Source organism: Tasmannia lanceolata, unplaced genomic scaffold (genome assembly GCF_043159265.1).
Source record: "Tasmannia lanceolata isolate RefF3 unplaced genomic scaffold, GAP_Taslan_0.1 ptg000008l, whole genome shotgun sequence".
NCBI lineage: Eukaryota > Viridiplantae > Streptophyta > Magnoliopsida > Canellales > Winteraceae > Tasmannia > Tasmannia lanceolata.
The window spans coordinates 3,609,531-3,626,691 of record NW_027518685.1 but is presented as its reverse complement, the minus strand read 5'-3'; the positions used below and the strand labels follow the sequence as shown (position 1 = coordinate 3,626,691).

The 17,161-nt window shown below is 38.7% G+C and overlaps 1 protein-coding gene across 1 annotated transcript; it reads right to left on the bottom strand.

The window, feature by feature from the left end:
* Positions 1-1,333: 1,333 nt before the first annotated feature.
* Positions 1,334-12,784, bottom strand: LOC143883965 (organelle RRM domain-containing protein 2, mitochondrial-like). Its single transcript, XM_077387299.1, has 4 exons — positions 12,570-12,784; positions 7,349-7,417; positions 2,564-2,670; positions 1,334-1,750 (listed from the first exon to the last, which is right to left on the bottom strand). The coding sequence occupies exons 1-4, from the start codon at positions 12,700-12,702 to the stop codon at positions 1,652-1,654; spliced, it is 408 nt and encodes a 135-aa protein (XP_077243414.1). The 5' UTR covers positions 12,703-12,784; the 3' UTR covers positions 1,334-1,651.
* Between the last annotated feature and the right edge of the window lie 4,377 nt (positions 12,785-17,161).

The window sequence follows — 17,161 nt, the reverse complement described above, 5'->3', positions numbered from 1 at the left end:
TGTAGCTACACAACTTAGCTACACCGACGGCTTAAAATACAGTGAGCCCCACATTGTTTGGGTGATGCAAACCATTCATTTGATGGGCCCTCACATAGATAGGGTGTGCCCAAAAATCAGCTCCATAGGATCATCCCAACCCTACGATTTGTGGAGGAAAAAATGGACGTGTTAAATCTGTCCATTTTTGCCTCCACAGTTTGAAGGGTTGAGATCATCCAATGGAGCTGATTTTTTGGGCACACCCTATCAATGTGAGGTCCTATCAAATGAATGGTTTGGATCACCCAAATAATGTGAGCCCACTGTATTTTAAGCCGTCGGTGTAGCCAAGTTAGCTACACGTATTTGTAGCTTCACTTAACTCTAAAAAAAATTAATATTTAATCGAAACTTTTGAAATTGCCGATAATTTTCGGTTTCGGAACGTTTCGGTTTCAGTCCTGACTGAAAGAAATTTCGGATTTCAGCTGAAATTTAAAACCATGGTTTTGTAATGTCTACGTTTAATGAGGAAAAGTACAAGTTATTGGATGTTGGGACGAGCCATTAATGTGGTCTTTGGATATAGGAGATCCAAATAGACAGTTCCGATCGTTCAAAGGTGGGACCGACTACATTGTAATGTATGCACCTATTACAATGAGTCGCGACACCCTAAGGCCCTGCTTGTTTGGGATTATGAGAATTTATTTTGACTCAATTACTCAAAATTGAATGTGATTTGGACTGAAAATCAATTCTCATAATCCAAAACCAACAGGCCTAAGGAAGCATTCAATTAGAGGGTGGATGATGCCAAAACAAGGGGGGTGAAAATTATCATCACCCCTTTATAAAATTGTACGTACAAAAGTGGATAAAGAAAACTAGTAAGGGCACGTTTGGCAACCATGAAAAATTATTCCATGGAATACTCATGGCCAATTGTGTGTGTGTGTGTGTGTGTGAGAGAGAGAGAGAGAGAGAGAGATCCTTAATAAAATATTACCAGAATAAAATTGGAGCACATGGGACAAGATAATTTCAAGATGAACTTATCTAAGAAGGATAGGCAATCCAAGGAACAGCTTATCCAAGTATTTCTATCCCCATGGTGAACACCTCCAATGGGTTGCAACCTGGGGTTTATTTTATCCTTTGACAAACTTCCTATCCTCCATCCATGTCAATCTTTGTTCTTGGATCAAATATTACCAAAACAAAATTAGTAATCTTAACGGACAAGATAATTTCAAGATAAACTCATCAATGCAGGATAGCTAATCTGGGAACAGCTTGTCCAAGGATTTCCATCCTCGTGGTGAAACAGCACCGATGTGAATGACTAAAGTTTCGCAACAGATAATACCTCATCTACATATCTTAGAGAGCAGGAATCCAATTTCTATAAAAAATACGCTACACATAAAAATGTATCAAGGTACATCTATAACAGCTTTTTTTCTTCTTTTTTTGAATGGTTGCTTTTATAATTTCATACATCGAATCCATCAGATAAACCCAACAGATTCATGTAGTTTTAGTACTGCGGGGGTAAAATCTTCAACAGGCAATAGGAGTCTGGTGAAGACCATCAAAGCTGTGAGGCAAAAATGGAGAACTAGTAGAGGCAAACATATTAGAAAGTATCAACTCACTCCATATTCAATCAACAGAAGCCCGAGGAAGGAGGCTCGGTGGTCTGATTAGGTGGCATTGGCGCTCTGGGTCTTGCATACTCCGCAAAAATTACCCAACCATCCAGAAACTGCATCCAAAGACAAATATATGTCACAATAGAAGAACGTGAGAACACTCGGAATTTTCAACAAAAGGCCAAAAATGACCCAAACATCCAAAAGCACGTCTGATTATTGTCGAGACAAAGTAAACAAATTACAGACTAGAGAACATGTCTACAGAGCAGACAAATTACAGACTAAAGAACATGTCGAGACAAGATGTCCCGTGCCCAGTACAGAGAAAACAGAGCAGACCAATTTCATGGGCTCAAATGAATCAACAAATGGCTTTTGAAACAAATTACAGAGTAGGGAACATCCTCCAGATTAGATCAATTTGAAGGACTCAAAGAATCAAGAAATGGCTTTTAAAGAACCCAATCGACAAATCCTGATCGGACAAATGGATCTTTATATAAATTCATCATTTGGACTACTTCCATTCATATAGACAATAATGTTTGTCACTCATAACGAGAGATTGTTGCATTTTGACAGGTCTAGTGAGCAGATTTTTAGGTATACTAACAAGCATAGTGACAAACATTTCCCAGATTTTGAAATTTTCTTTATATAGTGCCACTACTATCAAAATAAAACATTTATGATATTTTTTACATTAGAAGACGTTCTCCAGATATTTCTTATATTATACAATAGATTGCAATATTATCACAATATTTTCATGAAATATTAGTATTCATGCCAATTTTAAATCCCTTATCTTTTTTGCAGTTTTTTTTTTCCATGAGATACATATGCAGAGAAACACCTGGAAATGGTATTCGTCACTAATAAGTGGCATAGGGTTAATCAGTATGAGAGAAATCTTAGCTCACCTTGCCATCCATTCCCTTTATACCTTCTGCTGCCTCCTCGAGTGCCGCGTATCTTACAAAACCAAACCCTTTGGAATACCCTGAAACACGGTCAGTCACGACTCTAGCTGCAAATCATGCATCAGCTGAGAATTAATATTTCACCAATGCAATGTCCAAGAGAATTATAAAAAGAAACAAAATCCAAAACTTACTGATAAGAATCATTAATATTACTACAGGGAGTTTTGTTCTTGGACTTTCCACATACTATCTGTTTTCCAAACTTGTTATTGTATATATTTCACGTGTACCTCATTCCTCTACTCATAATTAATCAACTAATCACTGCTATTATTGTAAATATCAAAGAGCATAATGAGACAGGAATGCATCGTAATTCCCTTCTTGGTTCTTCATTTCAATATTTTATTTCAACATGGGCTCATACTGAGGTACCACAGGAAAGTTGCCCCTCTTCCTTCTCCTCTCCAACACAACTACAAGATCATTAAACACTAGAGGAAGTCTGCTAAAAGATTTTAATGATATCATCAACTCACAGACTACTATTAGGAACCACAAAGAAACCACAGCCATTAAAAAAGAAATAGCTTCCAGCTGTTGGATCCATGATACAGAAATTTGTAACATTTTTCACCAAATGCTCTGTGAAGGATTAAGGGGAATTATGTCATTTTAAAGAGATTTCGGGGTTAAAAAAAAGGAGATTTTGGAGGGGGGCGGGGGGAGGAGAGGGGGAACCATGAAAAGATGAAATCTGAAACCTGTTGGATGCCCCTTTGTTCTTCGTTTCGGGGATAATCTTGAAAGAAGCTCCAAAGGAGTGGTTTCGAAGCAACATATCAGATGGTTGTGGTCCTCTTTTAAACTAAAGAATGAATGTATGGGGACAAAAAATTTTGAAAGATATTTTACTGTTTTTTATTTTTGGTATTTAAATGTTTGGATGATTTTTTTTATGGAAGAGCATGGCATGAACTAGATATTTTTAGAGGGTTTTCGTGGGAGGTGTTTCTAATCAACAATTGAATTCTGAATACATGGAGTGGAAATTGCGTCAAATGTGAGCCTGCTCATTTGCATTTTCTGTGCTCGTGATGATTTTGTAACAGACTGTTTATTACAATCTTGTTGGTGGTCTGAAATTGTTTGCTTTGAAGTATAGCATGCCTTCCTTTAGAGGATAGTAGTTGTTTGGCATGTTAAAGAGGAGCTGATTTGCTATCCTTGCCTTTTAATAAAGGAAAAGAATCATATTGGAAACTGAAGATGACCCCTCTTAATAATTCCATAGAAATTACAAGATGCTCATTGGCCCAAACTGAAAAACCATGTATCCATAACACTTCAGTGAAGTAGAAAGGACAAAATTATTTGTCAGGCACAGTCTGTACTGAGTGTTTGAGGCACGTAAAATGAAATTCAGATATTTAAGTGGTAGGAACACCAAATCAAAATTTTGAGTCTACAGGTCTTATCCTCATTCGCTGGTTGTATATTCTCCTTAAGAAATGAAACACATTGATGGTGATTGTTCTTCTCCTTTAAAGAAATGAAACACATCGATGGTGATTGTCCCTTTTTTTTTTGAATGGGGATAAAAAAAAAGGGTGGCCTAGTGCACGAGGCTCCCACTATTGCAGGGTCTGGGGAGGGCTAGATTTTTATTTTTTTGAATGGTGATAGATTTTATTAAAAAATGGGGAGAAATCCTGGAGACTGATGTGGTCAAATACAAAAGAGAAAACGGATACATAAAGCACCTAAAAGGATAAGATACAAAAGATAGGAAAATCAAGGAGAAAGGACATCGAACAACTCTAAACGGACTCTCCCAACTCCTAATGGGGCCAAATGATAGGCATCACCGTTAGCCAATCTTCTAATAAGCTGAAAAATAACCGCATGACCCTCACTCATAAAATTCTTCAATGGAATTTGCGAACCTCAATGGAATTTAGTCTCAACTTGCCTGGCTTGCGAGGGGACCACTTAGGAGCAGGAATGTCCGGTCATCTCCACACTCATGCAAACCTCCCTCCAAAATTGACTCGAAGCATAGGTAGAAAAGTCCCTGAAACATTGCTAAAGTTGCACCCATCTTCTAGTTAAGTACATCATCTTTGCAAAAATGGAATAGAACCCTTTAGAGACATTCTTGAATATACGACTATTTCTTTCTTTCCATAAGACAAACACAGTAGCAAGCAATGCCAATCTCTAAAATACTTTCTTTCACTGAACAATGGAATAGAGATCCAACTATAAAAAAGAACCTTAAATCGGGCGGGGAAGACCCACATCATGCCAAACCGCTCTAGGATGTAGTTCCAAACCTCTAATCTTGCATTGAATGAAGATAAGATCTACAGTTTCACCTGCCTCTAAACATAAAGCACAGTAGTCACTATCAATACCTTATGATTGCGAAGATGATTGACCATCACGATCTTATCTAGCACAGCCGTCCAGTCGAAAGCAACCCTCTCGTTTAGGTTCATAGATCATATCTCATGTTACCAAATGATATTTACAGCATTCCTCCCTATCGTTCCATTAATTTTTTTTTTTTTTGAGAATTGACAAATATATTCATACCAGCAAAATTTACAACGGGGACTAGTAGTTCCACCAGATTTACATAGTATGAATTGCCCACGAGCATTCTCCTTGGCCCAGAAGAAAAACCCATTACCCCTTACATTACCCAATAGCCTCAATTGTATCGAATCCAACCAAAAGTGCCATATTGTGGGGCCCACCAAGTCAAGATCATGACCTGCCACGTCACACAGACTTCTCTATCACATTTCGAATTCAATTTTCAAAAATCCCACTCGAAGGCCTAGAGCTATCGTGCGCCCCTAACCGTGCACGATAGCCAACCACCCAACAACATCGTCGGATCTCCGGCGGCCTCCACCTCATACCACCACCAAACACCGGCGGGTCATCCTCCCCACCGTCGACCACCTCCTTCTCCATGGTCACCACCTCCAGTCACTTCTACATCTCCTCCACAAAAGTCATCTCCGCAGAGGGAGTTTCAGCCACCACGACCGTCATCAAGAATCCAGCGACCTCCATTGTCGCTGACCACCACGCCCATCCTTAGGCCATCATCCACGATCTTGATTCCAAAGACCACAGCCTCCTACGACCAAACCCAACAACCCTATTGCTAAATCCGGCAATCCACAGCCTCCCAGATCCTCCACGGCCTCCACTGCCTCGCTCCACCTATAGTCGCCTTTCACGGCTCCAGGTCCAGCAACCCACAGCCTTTCACGGCCTCCGGCAACCTCCATGGTTTTCCTCGGCTCTAGATCCAGCTTCACGGCCTCCACGACACCAGATCTAGCCGCCACGGAAGGGCCATACTCCAAATCCGGCCTCCATGGCTCATCTCTTGCCACCAATGGGGAGAGAAGAGAAAGAGAGCGAGACTAAAAAAATACAGACGAAGAGAGACGAGAGAGCCAGCAATGGAGAGAGACGAGAAAGAGAGGGCGAAACTCAAAAAATACAGAGGAAAAGAGACGAGAGAGAGCCAGCAATGGGGAGAGACAAGAAAGAGAGGGCGAAACTCCAAAAAAAAAAAACAGAGAGAGAGAGAGAGAGAGAGAGAGAGAGAGAGAGAGAGAGAGAGAGAGCGCCTCCCTCCCTAGGGCTTTCGTCGACCTAGGGAGGGAGCGCTTCAAATCGCCTTTTTTTTGCCCTTCAAATCGCTTCGATCCCCCGGTGGATACGCCTCTCTAGAATCTTCAATCGCTTTTCCAAACAAGATATTTGGAAAAGGAATCCTATCGTTCCATAAATATCTCTTCTTAATTCTCTCCATTCAGTGTAAACTACTACATTGGCATGAAAACAACACCCCCCACACTTTTTCCCCCCTACAAAAGGAAAGTTTCATTTTCAACATCTAAATTACCAAATTCAAAGGGTTTTATTCGGCTTACCTACTCACAAATGCAGAGCGAAGTATGAGCTAGAGAGATCCACTCTTGCACACCCAAACATGTTAGCAATCTCTTCCACTAATCCATCGTCTGCCTTCACCCTCCATAACTGCAAAGTTAGTGAAACTCACCCACTGGCCAAAGAATATCTCATAACAAAACACTGCTCTAAGTCTTCTAGCTTGCTTGATTGATGCTCCACAAAACAGTATCAAGTCACCTGCGTATTGTAGTTGGCTCACTTCCAAATCTGAATTCTCCACCTTCAATCCATGGAATAACCCTCCCCTAGTTGCCTTTTCTGTCATTTTTTTGGGTAGGTAAGGTGGGATCGAACCTCCAACCTCAAGGCGGAAGGCAAAAGCCTTTACCATGGAGCTAGAGGCTCAATCCTGCCTTTTCCGTAATTTTACTTTTTTGTAAAAAAGAGATCACAGTAACGCTCAATTACAGCAGTAACATTGTACTAGCAATGATAATAAAGTAATTAAAGAGGCTAAAGTGTATTTGAGCAGGGTAATCCGCATTCAGCATCAAAGATCAATGTGCTCTTAGATAATTCCTCGGCATCCAAGATACCATAACCAAAGAGAGTATTTTCTTTTCACAAAGAATATATGCATTGGATCTACTGAGAGAAACTAGTAAACTTCATTCAAAACTCGTTAATAATTCTCCCAAAGAGGAAAATAAACAGAACCATGGAGCATCCAGCTAGAAAAATGGCATGGTTGTAAATGTCGAGGAAAATAAACACAATCAAAATGGGTTCTACCACAATTTCTTTCCCTATTTTTTTCTACATATTTTCAAAGCTTACCATGGACAACTTGGCCAAATTTGGAAAATGCTTCTCTAAGCCCCTCTGTGGTGGTACGCTTGCTGAGCCCTGTAATTGCAAGCACTATTAGAAATAAGCAATAACATGTGAATTTGAGATGGGATCTTTCTCAAGTCAGTATAACTTAGCCATAACAAGTAAAATTGAATTCCTGATACAGAAAATGGAATCACATAAATATAGAAACAATCAAACAAGGAATAATATTAACATACACGCATTTTTATTGCAGATAATTAGAATTGAAGAAAAAAGGAACTAACAACCTGAAAATGTGCATTCATGATCATCAAAGGTTCTGTTTTCTCTTAAAGTATAAGTTCACTTAAAGGATAGTAGCTTAGCAGATTTTCTTAACTTACAGGAAAAGGTAATGATCCGGTTGAATCCTTTCGATTCTATCAACCAATAGATGCTTGATCCAACAGAGAATTTTAGCGAGTAATCATGCATAAGAATACTTAATTCTTGAGTTTTACGACAAACAAGTTCTTTTAGCTTATAACCCGCCAAAAACTGTAGTACGTACCAGAATTACAACACCAATTTGGGATGATGGACTTCCAAACATGGAGTTCCATGAGATACAAATTTCAGTGAGAAATATAAATGTCTTTTCCCTCTTATGATAGTAAAGTTAAACCAAAAAATGATTAACTTCCAAACATGCAGTTCCATGAGTACAAATTTCAGTGAGAAATATTCCCTCTTATGATAGTAAAGTGAAACTCTCCACCGGATGAAATTTCAGCTTAAGATGGGCAAAGTAGCACAGGTGTCCTAACAATCATAGTCACAAATAATTGTCTCAGGAATTTCTTGAGAAGTGTATCTCGAGATATCTTTTTTTTTTGTTAATTTTCGGTTTATATCAAGAAATAACTGGAAAATTAAAGTATTTAAACCATGAGGAGTTCTAAACTGAAGTGCCCTTTCAAAAAAGGGATGAAATGGCCCTTCATTTTAGAACTCCTCTTAAAACATATAAGAATATAAAATTTAAGAACAAAATTAGAACAACAGATGATATCATGAACTTATCGCAATATTTTTGTGATATTTTCAAGTTAAAAAAATAAAATATGAAGGTATGTCGATGATCTTTCAAAATCTTGAGAAATTTTCTGGATAATTTTGTCTTTTCAAAAAATCGCAAAATATCACGATATTTTTTAACCTATCAGAGATATTTGTGGCTATGTTAACAATGTATAGTGAGTTATTGTACATTGAGAATTTCTAAGTTTTGAAGATCAATCTACCGGTCATATGAGTGGTTGCAGTTCACTAGAAGATAACTTTCCAAATCATGCCCAATCAACTCTCTATGTACTTTAGATTCTATTAGTTGCACGTTGTACGATGATGCTGGAGAAGGCACGGGAATTGATTTGAGAGAATATACTTAATTAAGGGTGTCAATTTTGGCTCGGGCTTGGAAGCTCGCTCGAGCTCGGCTCGAATCCTTAACGAGCCGAGCCCGATTTAGGCCAGGCTCGGCTCGGCTCGTCTCGTTAAGGCTCGTTAAGAATTTAATATATTTAAATATATATATACTATATATTAATATATACACTAAAAGGGTTGTCCAGGGAGTGAAAGGGGGAGGCAAAATATGTCACTTCATTTTTGGAACCCCATTTGTTACTTGGACCACCCCCCATAGTGTAAAAAAAGTAGTCAAATTACACTAGATAGAGCTGTCCAGGGAAGATGAGGGGTGTGAACTTAATATAACCCGAGCTCGGTAAGGCTCGCGAGCCTGGCCGAGCCTGACCGAGCCGAGCTGAGCCCGAGCCTGGTTCGAGCCCGAGCCGAGCTTTTGAGCTTAACGAGCCGAGCCGAGCCTGGCCAAGCTGGCAAGCTCGGCTTGTTTACACCCCTATACTTAATCCTATCAATGTGAAGTATTAGAAAATGACTTTCATCTTTCAGCATAAAAGATGTACACACTCTTTTTTTTTTTTTGAATGGTAAAAGATGTACACACTAAACAAATACATATGAACGAAGTCAATGGTGCATCGCATAGTTTGCAGTTTGCACCCATGCATACTACCACTAGTATTAAATTAGACATCAGATTCATATTGCAAATAATCATTTTTCTTTGTTAGGTGTAGCTTTTGAACTCTAGCAATACACGTCGTGTACACTGTCATTATCTTCAATTTCCCAATGGGAATGATATCCACAGTTACTTGTTTTAATAATGGTACTCCTCTCTACAGTTTACAGCCTCCAGCTAGCTGTTAAAAGGCTGTTACAATTCCCCAAAATCTCTCAACTGCCAATCAAAAAAGTGTTTAATAATGTGAGAAGTGCCAATATCAAAACAATGGAGTGCTGATAACATTTCTCTTTTAAATTATATGCAATTAAGCTATGTCATTTGTACAACCCTGTAAGTTATTTTTGATCTACTCAACTAGGCAATGCCACTGCAAAAACTCTGAACTACCGACGCTGATGGGAAGCACCAAACTACCATTCAGCATAGTTCTAACACAGACATTTTTTTTTTTGAATTATGCTGGAATATTATTAAAAAGCGAGCTAACCGAGATGGTAAAAGAAAAGCACTGCAAAGCAAAAAAAAAAGAAAAAGAAAAAAAGAAAAGAAAATGCACAACAAAAGAGAACGTAATAAAAACAACTAGAACCAGTAAAAACTAGGGGTCAATGCTTTCTCATTGAGGGAAAGGATCAAGAAACAAAATTGACTCTCTATCTACACCAGAGCGAGCAAGTAGATCAGCATCAGAGTTGGCCGATTGCTAGGATAATTTGCCTTTTCTTGAAAATTGCCTTTTCTGCACAAAAGCATCCGCAAATCTCCCGGGATAATTGCCTTTTCTTGAAACAATTTAAAAAAATAGCCACCATGGCTGAGGTTGCACACAAGAAATTTGCAACAGCTAGAATAATATGTATGCACAAATGCTCAAAATTAATAATGCAAAACTAATGAGGGTGAGATTTGAAAATCAAGTAGAGAAATAATATGTACGCACAAATTCATTGTTCCCTTACAGCCTTATCCTAGAACTCCAATTAGGTGGTACCAGACCCTAAACTTTACCCTTTCTTTACTACTATGAATCAATCCAGCAGACCTGAATCATCTTACCTGATGAGTCCTACATCAGTTTGGTATTGGAGCTACAATGTCTAGTTTTCTACCCTTTTGTTTTTGCATCACTAACACTCCCCTCAATCTCATATTAATCAAACAAAACCATTTAGTGTTTAACAAAAAAAAAAAATCTGCTGAAGAAATTTAAAGTTGCAGCAAGGTCAAAGATACGACAAGGAAAGTCACATCAACGAATCTATCTAACAAAGTGACTGTTTAGTATCTACCTCCATGTGCTTTGGCCTATCTCTACTATTTTTTATTTTTTTTTGGAATGGTTATCTCTACTATTTGTTACTAGCTAGCGTTTAAAATTTCAATTGTATTGATTCAATATGCTATGCCCATCCCAGAAATTTAAAGTTGCAGCAAGGTCAAAGATACGACAAGGAAAGTCACATCAAGGAATCTATCTAACAAAGTGACTATTTAGTATCTACCTCCATGTGCTTTGGCCTATCTCTACTTTTTTTTTTTTTGAATGGTTATCTCTACTATTTGTTACTAGCTAGCGTTTAAAATTTCAACTGTATTGATTCAATATGCTATGCCCATCCCAAAAATAAACAGACCCAACTTGGTTTTTAGTTTGTTTCGAAATGTCTCAGAATGTTTCAACCAATATACTTTGAAATGATTCAGTTGCGATGGTCATTCACATTAGTGAGGAGGATAGGGCTCAGTTTGCTAGTTTGCTAGGTTGTCAAGTGGGGCTATTTTCCATGAGATATCTTGGTTAGTTTGCTAGGTTGTCAAGTGGGGCTATTCTCCATAAGATATCTTGATTTACAGCTATGTGACGGGAGGCCCCAAAAAGGGTTTTGGCACCCAGTCATTGAACGTGTGGAGAATCATCTATCTCTGTGGAAGAGGAGCCTTCTCACTGTGGGGGGTGGGATCACTTTGATTAATTGAGTACCATCAAATCTTCCCGTTTACTACCTTTCTCTATTCAAATGCCCTCCTGCGGTCATCAAGGGCATCGAACAGCCTCAACAAAAACTTGTTGTGGGAGGATTTCGACAGGAAGGAGAAGATTCCACCGTGGTATCTGAAGGGAGGTCGGTCGACCAAAGAATCAGTGGGCCCACAGAGCTTTATTGGCTCAGGTAATTTGAGAAGCAGATTAGGAGCTTAATGAGAAAGAAATCTATTATTGCTAGTCAGCTAATATAGAAGGGAACAATAGAGAAGATATATACCAAATCAAAGGGAAATTTTCATGACATCAAGATGTCAACAAAATGTTTAAGCAAAATTAAAAACCACGCATACATTTGAGAAGAATGGTAGCGCTTTTCTCACCACTATGCATGATCCGAAATATTTGGGTTGAAAACCAGCTTATTTCATTCCATCTACCGCGTTTTTATAATCTAAATTCTAAAAAAAAATAAAAAAATTGCCTCTGGCATGAATTTCAATTCTCTATTCAATAAATCATATTGCACTTTACACATAAATTGCGACTTACAAATGCTGGTGTATACCCAAACGCAATACTTCGACAGAGTGTAACCAACAACATAATGTCTGGCCAGCAGTTGGCTAAAGAAATCACCATATTGCTCAGTTATGCTGATTGATGAAATGATATTGCCTTATTATTTTTATTCCTGGAAATGAACTAGATAACATTCCTTTGTACTTGGCCCTGTTCGTTTAAGATTATGCCAACCGATTGTGAGTCCAAAACCAATTATTAATTGGTTTTGGACTCACAATCGGTTGGCATAATCTCAACGGGAAGCCGATTGTGATTAATGTACTCAAAATTACATTTAATCCCTGTTTGTTTTAGATTATGATTAAACCGATTGTGGAGTCCCTAACCGATTATTGGACTCCACAATCGGTTTAATCATAATCTAAAACAAACAGTACATTAATCACAATCGGCTGTCACAATTCAATAAATCTGAAATTGTATCAGATGTTCCAAGAATATCAAATCAAAGATAACAATCAGTTATGATACAGATAGAAGAGAAATGTACTGGATCTAAAAGCAAGTGCAACAGAATCAAAATAAAAAGGTAAAAGCCCTAGAAGGAGGGGACGTGCCTGAGACGAAAAGATTGGTGGAAGGTTCGGCGGGCGGAGAAGGTGCGGCGGAAGGAGGCGGAGCTGCGAAAGAGAAGGTCGAGAAAAGGCGTTTCGCCCTAACACTGGTCACCGCCGCTCTCACCGTCATCATCTCCTGATTTTTCGTTTCGCACCCCTACTCTCCCACCCACCTAATAATAGGCTAATACTAATAGAGGCGTTCTTTAGCCAAAAACAGAGTAAATTACTAAAACACCTCTATTTTTAGTTAAAGTCCATCCACAGGCCTTTCTCCTAAGACAGGGACATATAAGATGATCCTAGCCCTTGTATTTGGAAAGATCTAAGCTTTTCATTTTTGATCTCTCTTAGATAGGTCATGCCTGGAAAATGATGTCTATGATATGATCGTAGCCTTTCAATTTGGAATATCTAAGCTGTGCCCTTTTTAGTTTCAAGTTGTCATGTCCCAAAAATGGTGGCCGTTGGATGATCCTAGCCTTTTGATTGAAAAAAAATCTAAATCATCCATTTTTTTTAAGAGATTGTACATGGTGTAAGCCCTTGTAGTCCCGTATTTTTCAAAAAAGTACCGTACGACAACACCGTAGGATGATCCAAACCGTCCATTTGATGGGTCACAACGTAAATATGTTGTTTCCCAAAAATCATTTCAATAGGAGGATCCTAGACCTCGTATTATGGAAACCTCTATATATAGATCGGAGGGTTGGGATCATCCTATCGGAATAATTTCGGGACACAACCTATTTACATTGTGGCCCATCAAATGGACGGTTTGGATCATCCTACTGCGTGTGGTCCGTACAATACTTTTAAGAAAATAATGGTCTATTTGGGATTACACCATATAAAAATCGCCATTTGAGAGATTATATGATGGAGGGCCATATGAACAGTTAAAGGTGGTAGAGGTGGTATGGTACCACCCTTGATAGCTCCTCAAAAATTGAGTTGTTGTTGGATCAAAGGTCAAAGGATGGGATGATGAGTCCTGTTCATAAGGCCGTTCATCGTATAATTTCTCAAAAGTGAAACGGGGTGAATTTATCACTGCCCTCGATAAAACATAATCGTAATCTAATTGTGGACTTCTCCAATGCCGTGTTCGTTTCGGATTAATGACAAGCGATTGTCAATTATAATCAATTTTACAATCGACTGCGCAAAAGACGGTTCATACTGCTAACAAGCAATTGTATTTTATCAAGTGATTATTAAGATCCAACTAAAAACCATTGTATGCATAATCACCAAAAAATGGTGATTATTGACTGATTTTGCGCTTTTGATGACGGGGATTAGGGGTGGACATGGCTCGGTTCGGTTCTGGGGTATATCCAGAACTGAACCATATGCAATCAGTTCCCAAAATTTGGAACCAGAACCGAACCATATATCTTTGGAACTGAACCGAACTAGAACCGAAGATCGGTTCGGTTCTGGGTTTACCCAACCTTTATTTTATAATTTTTTTCCACATAACGATTGAGATTTTATTTGTTTTTAATAACTTACGATTAAAACTTTAAAAGGCAAAGCAAAACATTAAAGGGGGGTGAATTTATCCTCAAGCAGTAAGTGTAAAGTCTAAAGTATTTTTTCTCATGGAAACCATATTGGGGGGTGGGCGTATTTTATCTGATTGGGGGGGGGGGGGGGGGGGGGGGGAATATGATCCTACTCGGTTCCAGGATCCCAAACCCAGAACCGAACCGCATTCTCACGGTTCCAGGAACCCAGAACTGGAACCGAACCACCAAATCCTAGAACCAAACCGAACCGGACAAAATAGGCAGGTTCGGTGGTTCTTCGGGTTGAATCGGAACCATGTCCACCCCTAACGAAGATTACTGCATTTATGACATTACTTTCCAATAATACCCCAGTATATTTCCACAATGACAAAATTACCACCGCGATAGATTTACTCCATTTAAAACGAGTAGCTCTCTTTCTCGACAAAGCCCTAACCCCCTCTCTCTACCAAACCCTAACCCTAGCGCTCTCTCTCCACAAAATCCTAACCCTAGCTCTCGATCGCGCGCCGTCATTCTCTCCCTCTCGATCTTACAAAACCCTAATAGGTACGATAGGCAAAATCTAGGGTTTCTCTCTTCTTTTTTTGTCATCTTGGCTCGAGATCCAGGCCAAGGCAAGAATTATTTGAGAAATATGCTCTATCTGCAGGTTTAATGAAGGTTTAGATTGTATAATCTGGGATTTTATTTGATTTGAAGCAGATTCTTGCTATTTGTAATTTTCTTTTATGATTCATACCATCCGAGGTATATATATCATCTCTAATGCCATCCCATTGTAATTTCTTTTCAAAATCTTCTTTGCTGTTGCTTTTTAATGCTTGATCTTGTCCAATTTTTTCAAGAAAATATGATCCTACTCGGTTCCAGGATCCCAAACTCAGAACGGAACCGCATTCTCACGGTTCCAGGAGCCCAGAACTGGAACCGAACCACCAAATCCTAGAACCAAACCGAACCGGACAAAATAGGCAGGTTCGGTGGTTCTTCGGGTTGAATCGGAACCATGTCCACCCCTAACGAAGATTACTGCATTTATGACATTACTTTCCAATAATACCCCAGTATATTTCCACAATGACAAAATTACCACCGCGATAGATTTACTCCATTTAAAACGAGCAGCTCTCTTTCTCGACAAAGCCCTAACCCCCTCTCTCTACCAAACCCTAACCCTAGCGCTCTCTCTACACAAAATCCTAACCCTAGCTCTCTATCGCGCGCCGTCATTCTCTCCCTCTTGATCTTACAAAACCCTAACAGGTACGATAGGCAAAATCTAGGATTTCTCTCTTCTTTTTTTGTCATCTTGGCTCGAGATCGAGGCCAAGGCAAGAATTATTTGAGAAATATGCTCTATCTGCAGGTTTAATGAAGGTTTAGATTGTCTAATCTGTGATTTTATTTGATTTGAAGCAGATTCTTGCTATTTGTAATTTTCTTTTATGATTCATACCATCCGTGGTATATATATCATCTCTAATGCCATCCCATTGTAATTTCTTTTCAAAATCTTCTTTGCTGTTGCTTTTTAATGCTTGATCTTGTCGAATTTTTTCAAGAAAATCTACTCATAATAAACCGTGTAATCTATGATTTTCACGGTAATTAATCACTTATTAAATAATGAAGTAGAACACAATTATGCCATAAGAGATTATTTTTATAATAGCTGATTGTTGTAATCGATTACAACAATTGCAATCGGTTGGTCCATAATCCCAATCGAAGAGGGCCTAGGTCCCTTAAGATCGCTTTCCCTTAAGATTGGTTATGAATCCTATTTTTTAGGGTCTTTTTCCCGGTCCTTGCCCAAAGGTAAAAACTCATAGCATTGCTCCCCTCAACTGTTATGTTCAGTAATCAAATGTTCTATTTCATTTAAATCAAATGTTCTATTTCATTTAAATCTTAAATAACTCCCAAACCATGCATGATAGTTGGTCCCACTAGTAACTAAATCTCCCCATTATTATAAGGGAAAAATACACTAAGACCCCCTTTGGTTTCTGCACATTCAACTTAAACCCTAAAGTTTAAAAAGTTACAAGTAGACCCCCTGTGGTTTCATTGGGTTCTTTTAATTGAACGGAGCTAACGGCGTGGGGGAAAAGACCAAAATACCCTCGTCTTCCCCAACTGAAAATTAGGGTTTTCATACTTTGAAACTAAAAATTGGGGTTTGATTCAAAACCTTGTTGATTTATCAACATAAACCCTATATTTAGGAGTTTTATTTGTCTTCATTCACATCATTAAAATGATTTGCACAAAAATCCTAATGTTTTAGAGCTTTATTTTTTGTTTTTATCAAAGTTTTTTTCTTGAAATGTGGGTTTGATGTAGCCATGGGGTGGGGTTCGATTGTCTGTGGTGGAGGTGACGGCGGTGGCCGGAGATGGCAACGACGGCGGTGGCCGGAGGTGGCGACGAAGGTGGTGGCCGGAGGGGTGACGACGGCGGTGGGAAATGGCATAACCCTAATCCCTCTACAAATGAGGGTATTTTTATCCTCAAATTATTAACCATGGTTAGTTTTAGTCTTTCCGTCAGGTTAAACTTACGGACAGTTGACGGAGGGGGTGTACTTGTCACGTTTTGAAATTACTTTGGGGGTTAAGTTGAATGTGTCAGAAACCATAGGGGTCTAAGTGTATTTTTCCCTTATTATAAAGTGATCGTAATTTTTGGAACCGAGAAATATCGCTGTATCATTAATTCGTTACCACTTGCGTATTTTTACTAAAAAATAAGGATATAGCGGGTAAATTATAAATACTTAGGGCTAAAATAGTAAATCTATTGAGAGGTTTCTTTCTCTCTTGGACTCTCCGCGTTAGAAAAGGAAAGACAACTGTCTGCTAAAAACGTAACCGGTCCTGCTAGGGCCCACTCCACTGTGCTTATCATGTAAACTCCTTTTTTGATAAGTCGCTGTCTTTATTTCTAATAAGACAAACTACTTATCTTATTTTCCGTCTCCTCTGCCTATAAATAAGCCCTTTCTGCAACTCAAGACTCTATTTTCTTTTTTCAGAAAGAGAGAAA